The sequence below is a fragment of the Ceratina calcarata genome, unplaced genomic scaffold (genome assembly GCF_001652005.2).
Source record: "Ceratina calcarata isolate Rehan_Ccalc_2016 unplaced genomic scaffold, ASM165200v1 scaffold546.2, whole genome shotgun sequence".
NCBI classification, from domain to species: domain Eukaryota; kingdom Metazoa; phylum Arthropoda; class Insecta; order Hymenoptera; family Apidae; genus Ceratina; species Ceratina calcarata.
The window spans coordinates 295,997-309,981 of NW_017176634.1; the positions used below are offsets into that span (position 1 = coordinate 295,997).

Genomic DNA, 13,985 nt, shown 5'->3' on the forward strand with positions numbered 1-13,985 from the left:
GCTCAGTAATCCCGCGATTATTCGCGTAAACTAGAGCGCTCGCAGCGCTTAGTAATTTTCTATTGAGTTTTTCTATAAGACGAGCGTAGGTCACGAGCGGAGGGAAGACTCGAGGATCGCGATTCAAAAAGGACTCGCGACCTGGAAGTCCTTCCTGTGATCCATGCGGAAGCACGTGGCCCAAGGTCAAGGTGAGACCAATAGAGTTCCTTGCGTGCCTTCTTCGCTTCCTCCGCCCCCGCGCTTTCTGCACTCCGCGGTTTGCAAACCGCTAATACCTATCTGCATCGCTTGTCTTTCTCGCAGAATTTCGTTAGGTATCATCCAATCATTTGACGTAACTGTGCGACATTAACATTCGTACACAGCAGCCAATTTGAATGCAACTTGCGGTTATCCAATATGTAATTTGTTAACTACATACGGCATACTCCCTTTTATCTGGTCTTGCTTTAACCGGTCAATGAGTGTCACAGAAACAGATTTTTCCACGACGATAACGGACCCCGACATAAGACAGCCATTAAATGTTATTTGACTTTATTATACATTAACCGGTTTATATATTATTTAGATAAACCGGTTTATCCAGCCGGGGATTCGATCTTACACCGGCTGATTAAGAAACTCTAATGTATTATATTCTTGTTTCAAAATGAATATAGATCATAATAAATAAATCAATTCTTATTTCTCTAAAATGTATCTTTGTCGTTTAATATATCTTAGAAGTACGTCCCCTTAATGGTAATGATTAATCAAATAAAGAACTTGGAGATTATGAGCAGTAATTGTTATGCGCCGCTTGGGTAATTGTTTACTCTTACTGTATTGTGTCTACAATGTTTTATCATGCATATGTGCCGTGCATAAAAACGTTTGATTTTGAAATGCAACTTCGCCTATGTATGTATGTTCAACGCCCGATGGGAAAAGACCGTGTAATTTTAGCAGACAAATTAAATTTCTTTTTTTTTTTACGTCCTATTTCGTATTTCTGTGTCCATTTGATTCCGTTTTATAACCACTGGCGAACGTTTGTACTCTGTTTGCTCGACCACGATTGGACTGTGGACTATTTTTCCAAAATCGTTTCCAATGAACTTTTTTACTATCACGTTGATCGCTCCCCTTTTCACTCGCGCATACATCTCTTGCAAACGTTTGGTCTTCGCGTGCTTTTTATACACGACGCACAGTGCAGTCAAAATGCAAAATTTTGAACAAAAATCTAGATTTTGTTATTAACGTCAATAATTCGCTATGTCTTAACAAGAAATGAATACATTTAATGGAAAATGAACAAATGCTTAAAAAAATCAATGAGTTTGTTCTAAAAAAACAAATATGTTTTACAGATTCTTCGAAATTCGATAACAACGTAAAGTAATCTAGATTATATAACTTAACAATAACAAACAAATAAAACATAATTGTCGTTCTCAAAATTCTGTGGAATGCTCTACGAAAATTCACTCGTATCTGACTTGTAGGACTACAACATTAATTCTTATTTCGTTAATTGTTTATCCCATCCCTTTTTTTAAAGACCAACTCTTGAAACCGCAATCAGACCATATCTTCAGCATCGTTATCACTCGCTTTTGTTTTTATCACACCATATGCTCTACACTTAATGTATTAATACATAACTTCACTTTTTCACGAAAAATGCATAAAAATAATTATTACATTATTATTGCATAATTGCATTATGCATAAACATTTTTAACACATGATTGTTGATAACAATTTTCATTTGAAAATCCGTGTTTTAGAAAGGAAATATATCTTTTATAGCAATATATTCAAGTACTGAATTTTGCCCCAAAATCCCGCACTGTGCGACGAAGGCGGAAGTAACAATCGGCTGGAACTCCGCATTAATGCAGTCTCCGAGCGACATAACGAAATCTATACCTAGTTAAATTGCAATTGCGCAATCATCCTCGATGCACACGGCGAGTACTATGGAAATCGTTGACAAATAATTCGTTTCACTCTGTTTAATAAAATGTAATGCTTACCATGCGATAATTGATGAGGAATTAGGCGAAGAAGCAAGCCGATCAGTATTACAAAAATCACTCCTTAATACAACACGTTAAAATATTTCGGAAATCACTAATATTATATTTCTGCTTTATATTATGTTCTTACTATTATTTCTCAAGTGGCGAGTCAGTTTCTTGCATAAAAGGAGCATCAATAACTGCAGCCGGTTTGCAGTTTGCCTTCTGCTTGTCAGGTGTGACTACAGTTCAAAATCGCTGCCAGACTCTGCTCTCCATTATATTAATTGTAATTTTTTCACTGTATCGATTCCTAAAACCTAATTTAGTGCATGCACATATCCATCCTGATCGCAGTTAAAAAAAATCGTGCGGGCGATTTAATAATCCGAGACTGTTTGTGATTACACGTGTACGCAGCACGCTAAGTGCAAAATCCGCGAGCCGTCACTGATGTTATGTAACAGAATGTTTATTGTGACTTTAAATGATTTGAAAGTATTTAATTAAAACCTCGCGAACAAAAGGGCAGTAATTCATATGACGTACGACTGGCAGGTAAAATGAATATGAGAAAAATTTAGAATATCGAGCTTTGAATAAATGTTTCAGTTGTAACTGAAGAATAATGGGAGCAAGTAAGTAATGAATGAATTGTAAAGCTTTCCGATGATAAAAGCACTTGAGTCGAGAAATGAAGATTTCTGAAGTGGCGATTTATTTTTAGTACACGTATCATTATTCTGTTATCACAATTAGATGACTTGACTCATTCTTGTCTGTAATAAAACAAAAAATTATTGCAAATTTTTTTATTTGGTTCATCGGTTCCTCCATGAATGTCAACGAATATGAAATAAATATTTATGTACGTGCATTTTAAAAGTTGTACAATTAATTGTAAGCACATTGGAGTTAAGGAAACGATAAGAAAGACTTACTACTTGTTATGGGATTATACAAATTTAAGTGCCAGATAACAGGATCGTTACTATTGTCTGTTGCGGACGAATTAATATGGTGATGATAATCGTGACCTCGATAGTTCGTTCTGTACACGTGGTGTATTAGCGTGTATTTAATATTCAATATCGCGACTGAATTAAAATGTACAATTTTTGTTGCTACTCTACCAATTTGTTTGATGACGTCTAATTTCCTCAGATAAGAAGAATTATCGACATTTTTAAATATATTATTTACTGCTCTTGTTGAATAACTATATCTGAAAGAAAATTAACATCTATCTTCTGCGATAATTATGCGTAAGCTTGTTGGAATAATAGTTCATTATGTCGATCACCCTCATTTAGTGATAGCAATTCAAACATCTCTTACTTAACATTAGGAGAAGAAAATCGCGATCAGTTTATACAAAAATAGGGTAGAAAGTGGATAATGTGTACATGAAACAGGAAGTCAAGACATATTTGGAAGATAACGTTTTTTAAATGGTGCACACGTGAATATTACAGTGAAGTCGGAGGGATGAGCAAAGGTTGTGGAATTTGTGGGATTTATCCCCGATGGCTGCGGAATCGTGCCACCCCGAGGAATTTCATCGCAGTGTACGGGCTCCTCGGCACCGTGCAGGCGATGGCCTTCATTTACATCGTTGTCACCCTCACGACTTTAGAGAAGAGATTCAAAATTCCCAGTCGTACAACTGGTAAGAACATTTAATTGTATCTACGCAATTACTATTTTAACAAAAAATCGTACTATAGAATTCCTAAATCAGCATTAATACATCCGTATGCTTATTATCATGTTCACGCATCGTAATGCTCATTTATGTAGAATAGAGAGATATGAAATAATCATATTTTCCAATAGTGACATAAATGATATAATAGCGAATTATTCGTAACGAGACGAATGTGTGGAATCTAAAGAATCTTCCAAGCTGTCGAGTGTTTCGCGGTTCTTATTTTCACCGTGATTTCTCTCGGCACTGTGATACCAGGTTACACGAGTCCAGTCGTATTAAACTTGCATTCGCACACGCGTATATGTAAGCATCCTATACACGTTTGGCCCCGAGGAAAGATAAATGCGCGCCTGTATGCGTTCGTCTAGTAGGTAAGTAGAGTGTCGCAATGATAGAAGTGAGAAATCTGTCGTTACAGACGTACGACCGCTTGACACGACCTGCGAAGAGGCAACGGAATACGTATTGTACATTATATCAGTTTATTGCTGGTCTTAACATTTCCCAAGGATGCATGCGCTTCCTGTTTTAACAGATAACGCACGCGTTGCGTTTGATGGAACGTGGTTAGTTTTGGAATTCGATTAATGCGATAAAAGTTGATAGCGCTAAATGATATATCTATTTGAATACTTAGTATCGTAAAATGCACTCAACGAGTATCTGCCATTCTTGCTCTTTTTCTCGTCATATTTTATCTGACTTGATATTTGTAGTTATAAAATTCAATTGATAAATCTGCTCTTGTTTCAACTCTCCATTAATTGAATCTACATAATTAACATATCTTCGTATATGATTGCAAAACATTCAACTGGATGAAGGTTAATTACGTATTACGACGACTGTGTGAGAATTCGATACTGGAACTGGAATCGTTACGCACACGAACGCGCGCGTTTTATCCGGTAACTTCGCGGTTTTACGAGGTCGCCGATGCGTTACGTTGGCTTGCGTTGTTAGGACGATTCTACCGATCGATATCTGAATTGGAATTGGAATTCAATAGCATTGTAAACGATAGTTTCCCAGTATATCGAGAATTCCTTGATTCTTAAATTTGTCAATGGCTCACAATTTTTTCATACTTAGATTTACAGCGTGAAATCAATATTGTTACGATTTTGATTAATCTCTCCGTTAAATATCAAACTTAATGTGACTTAAGAAAAAATTCACGGAATATTTATACATGCATTTCAGGATTAATTCTTTCCGGCAATGAGATCTCGCAAATCTTGTCCCTAATATTAACGTACTATGGTGGCTCGGGTCATCGTCCAAGGTGGATCGCTATCGGCGTTGGTCTCAGTGGCGTCTCGTGTCTAGTCCTCGCGCTTCCACATTTTTTGTACGGACCCGGACGAGACGCCTTATCACTGACGAAGGAATACCTCGACCAGACGTTGCTGAACGCAACCACCGTTCCCCAGGATTTGGCGATTTGTCCACGAGTCATCAAACCGGACCACTGCGACGACGAGATGCTGTTAGACGTCAGCGTTCTCCCACGACTCCTAGTATTTCTGTCCCAATTTATCCTCGGAATTGGCACCACTCTTTATTACGGTCTCGGCCAGACTTACCTGGACGATAACACAAAGAAAAAGAATACTCCTATGCTCCTAGGTAAACTAAACTGGCCAATTGTGTTATATAATTATGTTTCATTAATTATATTACTGGATACATGCAAAGATTGTTAAATTTGAATAATCAGGCTCAAAAACTGATAATCATTGCGATTATGTTTTTAGAGCATATTGTTTTCGTTTCGACTACGCAATATCGATTTGTCTCCTCTGTACTTATTTAAAATACGAGCAGATATTTTTCACTTTATCGGAAATCATTCTTGCTTAATCAACAGTATCTTGAAAGAGATTAAGACTGATTTTAATTGATCGCCAATTTTATGCGTCGAAATATCAAGCTATTGTCGAGATTATTATGAAATCAATCATGTTTGGACAAAGCAACACGCATTCCATTTGTTACTACACTTACAACTTATGTATTGGCTATACAGTCAATCCCAAAAGTTTATGTACCTTAGAAAAACGCATTTCCTATAATTAAAAAGAAATCAGACATCGGAAGAACAATGCTAATAATAAATAGCTACGTGCTAAAAAGTATAGAAGGAAATATCCAATTAAGTATTGACGCTGACGAAAATTTTTTTTTTTCAAAATTGCGAAAAATGCTTCAAATAAAAGTTGCTTTCCTTCTAATTTCGATATTTAACGAGTTACGTATGATTATTTGGCATTTTATTGATGTTGACAAAATCCGACCATCCCAGCGTCGAAACGGCGGACTTTTGGATAAAAATTTCGTTTTTCTTCAATAACTCCTAAACTCTTGGAGATACGAGAAAATTGCATAGAACCTTTCTTGTAGAGGATGACGANATCCTTAAGTGATGATATTGAGAATTATAAAATAAAACTTGACATTATTATACTATTTATTTTATTAAGACATGAAAATTAAAAGAAATCTTTAAATTTTTATTTAGGTTTCACTTTTGCACTAAGAACAGTAGGTCCAGCGATAGGGTTCTTGCTGGGTTATGCTTGTCTCAGTTTGTACATCGATCCCAGTCTGCATCCTGTGATTACGAAGAAGGATCCACGATGGTTGGGCGCGTGGTGGCTCGGTTGGATCATCCTAGGCGTATCTATGGGCATGTTTGCCATTCTGATGGCCACGTTTCCACGTAATCTCCCGGCAGCGAAAGATGTAACAAATGACACTGCCAAGAAAGAAAAGACCGAGGTAAATATATATTTAACGAATCTCTATGTATCTCATCATCTTTCATAATTTGATAATTATTGATCGATTTAATTTGTTATCCAGGATGGTAACATTCCTCTAAAACTGCAACTGACCGCACAGGAACAATATATGAGGCCGCTGGAACCAAGAAGGTCTCTAGAGATTGAATACATTCCAACCATACGCGAATTTCCAGCGACTATGAAAAGATTGTTAACGAATTGGCTGTTAACGTGCAACAATCTAAGCGCCGTGTTCTATATCTTAGGCGACGCGCCTTACTTCATCTTTCTGGCAAAATATCTTGAGGTCCAGTTCAGTACATCTGCTGCTAGTGGCACCGTGATTGCAGGTACGTTGGCAAATCATAGTTATAACAATTTATGAATTCGACTAACTGAAGTCATTATATGTTTTTGTATTCTCAGGCCCAGTATCACTCCTTGGTATGATATCAGCATTCCTGATTTCTGGTGTGATCATAAGCAAATTCAAGCCTGGTCCGAGACCGCTGCTAGCTTGGAACGTGTTTGTCGGCATTTGCTTCGTCGCCGGACAATTACTCTTCATATTCCTCGGCTGCTCCGATGATGTCGGCATTAAAGGTCTCAATATAGACACTATGCAGTGAGTACGTTTTCTCGCTTATTAAAAATCGTTTTCCAGTTTCTCAACGATAAACATAACATTGATAATATCAATTATTCATTTACTACAACTCGTAATATCTTGGCGTTAACACTCCGCTTCAATTATTAATTTTGCCAGTACAATACAAATGAAAATTGACTACTTGTTGCAGGATGAATCTGACGTTCAGTTGCAATGTCGACTGTAATTGCGACGGTATTAAATACTCGCCAGTTTGCCACGTGGCGTCGAAGACGACCTTTTTTTCCGCCTGCCACGCAGGGTGTCGGACAATAATTAACGACAAAGAGTTTGGAAACTGCAGCTGCATCCCCTTATCGGGCACTGAGAATAGTCACGATCAATGGAACGATTCGCACATGAATTTCGACACAGTCAGTGCTGGCCCTTGCACGAACGACTGCAGTCGTCCTCATCTGCTCTTCGTCGTGCTCTTTTGCCTCATACAAACTTTGGCGTGCTCCGGGAAAATCGGCAACGTCCTGGTTAATTACCGCAGCGTGGAAAAAAAAGATAAGAGCTTCGCGCAGGGTATCATGCTGATGACCATTTCCCTGTTTGCGTTAATACCGGCTCCAATTATGTACGGAGCCATTATTGACTCAACCTGCTTGATTTGGGAGGAGTCCTGCGGCTCCAGAGGGAACTGCTGGTTTCACCACGGAAGGAACTTCCGATATATGGTTAATATTTCGTCAGCAGGTAAGATTTTATTCACGATAAACAGACAATCTGTTATCGAAACATGCAGATAAATAAAGAATAAAATTAATATTTTCAATTGCAACGTATATTTAATATCAAAACGGTATACTTAATTAATCTAATTAGTATAAGTGTCAAATTATTGTCGTATTATAAGTACGTGTAGTAATGATCTTAACTGATGATGAATATATGAAAAATTTCAGTTTATCTTATCTCGACTTGATGATCTTTAAAATATTCTCGTGATATAAATTAAAAATTACAGACGATTTTACATTAATTGCAATGTCAGTAATATAACAGATATACGTTTTAAATAATAGTCCTGTTCTATTAAATTGAACTAAATAGACAAAGTTGTAATATATTTAGGATTGCTAAATGTACATACAAAACATTTGTGTATTTAAATAATCGCTTAAGCTACTACTTAACCACTGATTCACAGTTAATACAGCGTGACAATGTATTTTTCAGGATTCTCGATAATAGGCGTACTATTCGACGTAGCGGTCTGTTATCTTGGGAAAAATTTGGATTTATACGGCGCCCACGAAGCCGACAGACGTCGCGAGTTTGTTAAAGACGATGCCTCGTCGCCGGCCGCCGACGGCGAGACGAAGAAAGAAATGAACGGGAAAGTAAACTCATAACATCAAACAGTAATCCTTTCTGCCAATTGCATGTTACGATGCACCATATGAAATTCGAAATTTTATCCTCCAGTTTGGAACACTTTTCGCGATGTTACACATATCATGACTAATATCTGATTTCAACAGTGATGTTGAGGAGCAACGTTTTTAACGTGCCATCACATGCCCTGTCGAATAGTTAGTTAAGAAGTCGATTACAAGTTGAATCGAGAGTATTTTAATTAATATGTTACTACATATATTATACAGACTGCTGATATACTTGCACGATTGTACAACGCTATTTCTACCTTTATTTGTAAATAAAACACGTATTTTTATTAAATTATTCTTTTTCTCGTTCACTGTTTTTGCGCGATCGTAAAACGTTTTCTTGGAAGCGTGTATTAAAATGGATTTTCACGAAATCTATCGCAAACAAAGTATAATACGAGACAGAAGCGCGTTGGAGTCAGCTGAATGAAAGCAAGCAGATATGTACACTTTCATGTAAATTATATTTTCCTTTTTTAACAATAACACGTGCAATTTTTTTTAAATAGGTGAATCACAGTCTACTCCTAATAATAATTGGTTTCGCGTTGGAAAGAATAAGAAGAGCTAATCGATGAAAGCGTGCTTGAAATTTTGTTACGCGATAAACGAAGATTGTCGTATTCGGAGGGTCGGTCGGTCGGTTGGGTCGCGTCGCGTCGCGTCGGTCCCGTTTAAATCCCCCGCAAATAAGGAGTAATGCTCCCGGGAGGGAAGAAAGGGGTTCGTTGCACGAAACAAAAAGGAGGACGCGAAAGTATACTTAAATCGGGCCGATCGACGATTCCAGGTGGATTCGTCGTTCAACGGAGAGGAGAGAAGGAAAGAGATGGGAAAGTCTAAACTCTAAAGGCTTGTCTCCATCCGATGTTCCGAGGGCGGCCATGGCCGAGGGAAGGGGCACGAGGAGACTCTCCGCTAGTCAAAGGATTACAAACCCGCGGAGCACCGAAAGTAGAAAGGGAGTTTTTGTTTGAGAGCCTTTTAATTTTTAAGCCTGGCCGGGCCGAGTAGCTAGGAGGCCCAGGCCGCGTAATGAATTCCGCGACGTCTTCGTGACGTCAGGACGTCCCTATCGATCGCATCCTTATCTACGGTACTAGGAGGATGCGCTTCGGCATTACCAGCGGGATTAAGTGCCCTGCCTTATTCCTCCGTAAATAAAGAAAAATCACGGCTACGCCCGTCCTTTCTTTCTCAGTTCGCTTGTTCCTTTCGGAACTCGATCTAATTTCTCGTTCAAGGACTTCCTTGCTTCTCAGGATTGTTAGCTAAATTTACAAGCGCATTGACGAAGAAATGAAGTTTTTATCAAAATCAAATTTCGATTACTTACAATTCGACGAATGAAACGTTACCACACGTTTACAGTGTAATTAAAAATTTTACTTAAGTAACGTAAAAAACAACAAAGAATCGACAACACTGTCGATTTGGATAATAAACGACGTTTGGCCACTTGTCACCGATGTGATTGATACGATCGTCAACGATAAAACGATTGGCAGGAATTCGTACAGTTTTCCCGGTGCTGATTGTTCCAAGTAGTCGCGGAGTTATCGTGGCGAGCGCACGTGTAAATACGTATATACCGGCCGTCGTCTTGTCGAGAAGTTTTGTCGGTGTGTGTACACGGTGCATTGTGCATGACCCTGACCCATCTTTCATATAGACCTCATCAACGTCTTCTAAGTCGAGGTACAGTCCGATGTAGACTGACGTCGACGACTGTACATCGGAAAAGGATAGAGGTATGCGCACCGCGGCTGACCGGAAGCTACCGGTTTCAACCGTCTTCTTGCTACTTCCAACTCGCATTTCTTTCATAGTAATGACGAAAACGTTTTTTATTGATCTCCATAATAAATCTTATTCTTTGTTAATCTTATAAAGCTTTTGATTAATTGGTTAATTAACATAAGTTTGAAGGAAAATATTAAATTCAGATAAGTGCAACTGTGGTTTTACACGTGTAGCCCATGCTGTATATATATTTGTTTTGGAATTATTGTATCCGCGTTATCTTTTGGACACGAATAAGTGAACATTTCGGAGTGTCAGCATATAAATCGCATGCACAGCATGCGAAATCGAAGACTTAATGTATAACACAGTGCCGATGGAAACGAAGAGTATAAATACATCGCAGATATAATGAATATTCTTGATGTAGAATTGTTACACAATAGGATAACGTGTGAAATAGCGACATCATTTGAACGACTCTGTTATTCACATATGTTAAGCAGCATAAGAATATTTGAAATAATAATAATAGGAGGAAATTAATTCGTAATAAAAGTATCATAGAATTAATAAAATAATGCGAGTACTTGTTAGAGGGATTTGGAAAATTGCGCGAAACGTGTAAAATTGTAACGTCCAGAGAGTGTGACGGTTAAAAGGCCATTCGCCCTCGAGAAAAACGGCGATTAGCATTAACTGTGGGTAATAATAATGATTCTAATGCAGCTCGTCCGGCCTTGATTCTTCTATTCTACGAATGCTGCGTAATTTAGCGACGCAAGTGGGTTGTGTAGCGTTCAGCGCGTCTAACGAAATTTGTCAACCTATTAGACCGGCGTGCCGGTACCCTCCGGCTTCTTAATTTACCCGCACGACACAAACGCCTAAATTGTGACGCTGCCGCAACGTGATTAATTCCTTTCTCCTTACCACCCCACATCCTTGACGAAGAGTCTTTGAGTTTGATACATTCTCCACAAAATTCAATTGCCAGTGCCCTTCGTGATAGTCTGTACAATATTGAATTAAAAATTATGCATATTTTTGGAAGAAATGGTTCTCTCTTTAATAATATGAGTAAAATAAGTAATATGATCATAGAAACATTCTGATTAATTGAGAAATAAAATTGTTACTATAAATTAGCGTAATATCAGTGAATGATAAAAAGATTAGAACATGCTGTCATAAGGGTTCGTACAATATGTAATACGGATTTGTTTTCCGCATCTATCGTTAGAACCAGGGTATACGCAACTGAACAATTATCTCTAATTATGCCAATTAATTTGTTCCGAAATGTCTTATTAGAAAATTTAATCAGTGGGCTCGTCAAAATTGTTGAAACAGTGAATTACGTTTTTACGATCGTTTACCTTTCTTACCGCGGTGCCAGATACAAATAGACGTAATTAGAAGCTCCACGTGTGTGCCACACAGCAGTCTTATTTATCGGTAGTCATTGTCGTACGGCTTCGTCGTCAATTTCATATTCCAATAATTCGATCTGTGGTCCGTGAATTAATTATTCGTACATTAATAATTACAATTCTAAAGTGAGTTAAAAAATCGTTTAACAAAGTACTGTGTTATGGAATTATAAAATTGTGTTTATTTAAAAAAATCATTTTAATTACAGTTCTTTTTATATGTCAATGTTGAATGTGTATTTTGCGTTGCTTCCTTACACTCTTTTTCTGAGCATTTTATTGTACTGATCGCGTGACACGTGATTGCGATTCGTTCGTTAAGTGACACGAGATTTGTGTACTAATTTATTGCCGGTTACCTTATCGTGGGCGTAAATTTTCCCCGACGAGCGGGATATCTGACACATGTTTGAAAACAAACATTCGAACAACGTCAGATAGAAATCATTTCTTACAAGTCATCCCAAAATTCGTTAATAGCACTTTCATGACTTGTATCTCTGTTGGGATGACAGTGTCGCAATCCTCTTGCAATCAGAGAAGTAGATACTTATTTGAATCACCGCACAATCGATCATCGTGATATATTCAATGAACTTGCTCTAATCCATTTTGCTTAATCCATCGGTCGACAGTTGGCCACGTGTTAGGAAGTTAAGTAAAGATATATGCATCTATAGTGTTCGGGCACGATTAATTATCTCAGCGACGTGATAACAAGATTTGAATTAGTTTCGCAATATCTCTCATTTTTCTCCCGTTCAAGGTTCCCGAAACTGTTCAAATTAAACATTGTTAATTGCTTATTAAATAGAACAGAGTAGATCGCAAGCCCAGGAGCTCCTTTTCTGTGTAATCAATTACTATGGGAGTCTGAAATACCGTAAAACTACTCGTTGTCAGAATGCTAAAAAAAAAACAATCTAGTATAAAAAGAATATATCAAAAGATTATTGATAGGATTAAAAAGCTAATCACCATACATCGCTTATCGATCACTTAGAAAGAAATTTTACAAGCGTTTACTCGTGACTCAATATTAAGAGAAGAATTATTCTGAGCAAAAATTGACTAGCCAACATTTTTTATAATTGTTTTAATTAAGCTATAATATAACGAGCACGATAAATTGACAAGCATCTCGAGGTCGACGCGACAACGGCAAAACGTAGCAATGCAGCCCGTACCATTCTTCGACGGAAAATTAAATTTCAGCAATTAACCACCAGCTATTAGCGGTATAGCTGTTTGGTGTGCGCCATTAGCAATACGCGGGAATAGACGGAAGAGTTTACCAGCCGCGTTCGTGTGCGCGTGTGTGTACATCACGTCGGCTCTATTAAATCATAATGGGTTCACAATGTGAGCCTCTGCTCCCGGAGGTTGACTAGAAACGAGCATAGACACCATACCCAGAGCCCGAGACCTCGTCTATCTTGCTGATATCTGCATACCTCGTCCCGAATCCCGCATGTACGAATATCAATTATCAGCCAGATTACGAATTGGGTTAAAAAGTGACACTTTTCATCCTACCATTTATTGATTATAATCGAAGCGAATTCCTCTCAACGTACGTTTAGATTTAGTGTCAATTGTCGAAACTGACGTAGGCACCTCGTGTTATTTATATTTTCCTTATCATGGTTACCTGATTAGTTCCTGCAATTACTAGTCTTTGACGGTTTGTAGTCAGTAAGTAAGAATTAAAGTATGACTTATTTTAAATAAAGGTGTTATGTAGAACAGACTGTGAGCGAAAATGTTTTTTAATTTTCGTGAAGACATTATGAAATACCACTTGATTCTGATATAAATTCTACCTATACTGAGTTGGATTCAAGGCATCTTTACGACTACAGACAAGCTGCATTATCAACGTGTCACCGTAAATATAGATTATCAAAGATAGATCATTGAAAATGGTGTCGAACAACTACAAGTGAATGCGCTACGTCGAACAAAGAGGTATGATTAAACAAAGAAGGAAACGTGCGGACGGAGGCAGACCGGGAAGAAGTAGACAGAGACGGTAACAGCAGCCGCGGGGAAAGGAGGCACGAAGTGATTGCAAGAGAGGTAGAAAATGTGCCCGCTTGATAACAGCAACACGAACCGAAGTACCATAGATGCATCACAGTTCTCCGCGACGTGATCCTATCCTGTCCACCGTCCGCGATCGGTTTCTTCGGGGTCGCAAAGTGGGGATCCACAGGAGGAGCCGAATCGTATGGTCTCATCTGTGCCGCTCGTG

General features: G+C 38.1%; 1 protein-coding gene across 3 annotated transcripts; it reads left to right on the top strand.

Annotated features, from left to right (window-relative positions):
• Nucleotides 1–23: 23 nt before the first annotated feature.
• On the top strand, nucleotides 24–8,852 carry Oatp33Ea (Organic anion transporting polypeptide 33Ea). Of its 3 annotated transcripts, XM_018031120.2 has the most exons (9): nucleotides 24–191; nucleotides 1,801–1,961; nucleotides 3,488–3,681; nucleotides 4,927–5,352; nucleotides 6,245–6,504; nucleotides 6,589–6,859; nucleotides 6,936–7,134; nucleotides 7,310–7,860; nucleotides 8,344–8,847. In XM_018031120.2, the coding sequence occupies exons 3-9, from the start codon at nucleotides 3,501–3,503 to the stop codon at nucleotides 8,517–8,519; spliced, it is 2,064 nt and encodes a 687-aa protein (XP_017886609.1). In that variant the 5' UTR covers nucleotides 24–191; nucleotides 1,801–1,961; nucleotides 3,488–3,500; the 3' UTR covers nucleotides 8,520–8,847. The 3 variants fall into 3 exon arrangements, with proteins under 3 accessions (XP_017886609.1, XP_017886608.1, XP_026672597.1); XM_018031119.2 differs by lacking the exon at nucleotides 1,801–1,961 and having other exon boundaries at nucleotides 25–191; XM_026816796.1 differs by lacking the exons at nucleotides 24–191; nucleotides 1,801–1,961; nucleotides 3,488–3,681 and adding an exon at nucleotides 3,729–4,289 and having other exon boundaries at nucleotides 8,344–8,852.
• Nucleotides 8,853–13,985: the final 5,133 nt, after the last annotated feature.

Excerpts from the sequence above, each read along its gene's own strand:
- Oatp33Ea (XM_018031120.2), top strand. The coding sequence starts at position 3,501 with ATGAGCAAAGGTTGTGGAATTTGTGGGATTTATCCCCGATGGCTGCGG. Across the intron at positions 3,682-4,926 it reads AATTCCCAGTCGTACAACTG|GATTAATTCTTTCCGGCAAT; the intron begins GTAAGAACATTT and ends CATGCATTTCAG. Across the intron at positions 7,861-8,343 it reads GGTTAATATTTCGTCAGCAG|GATTCTCGATAATAGGCGTA; the intron begins GTAAGATTTTAT and ends TGTATTTTTCAG.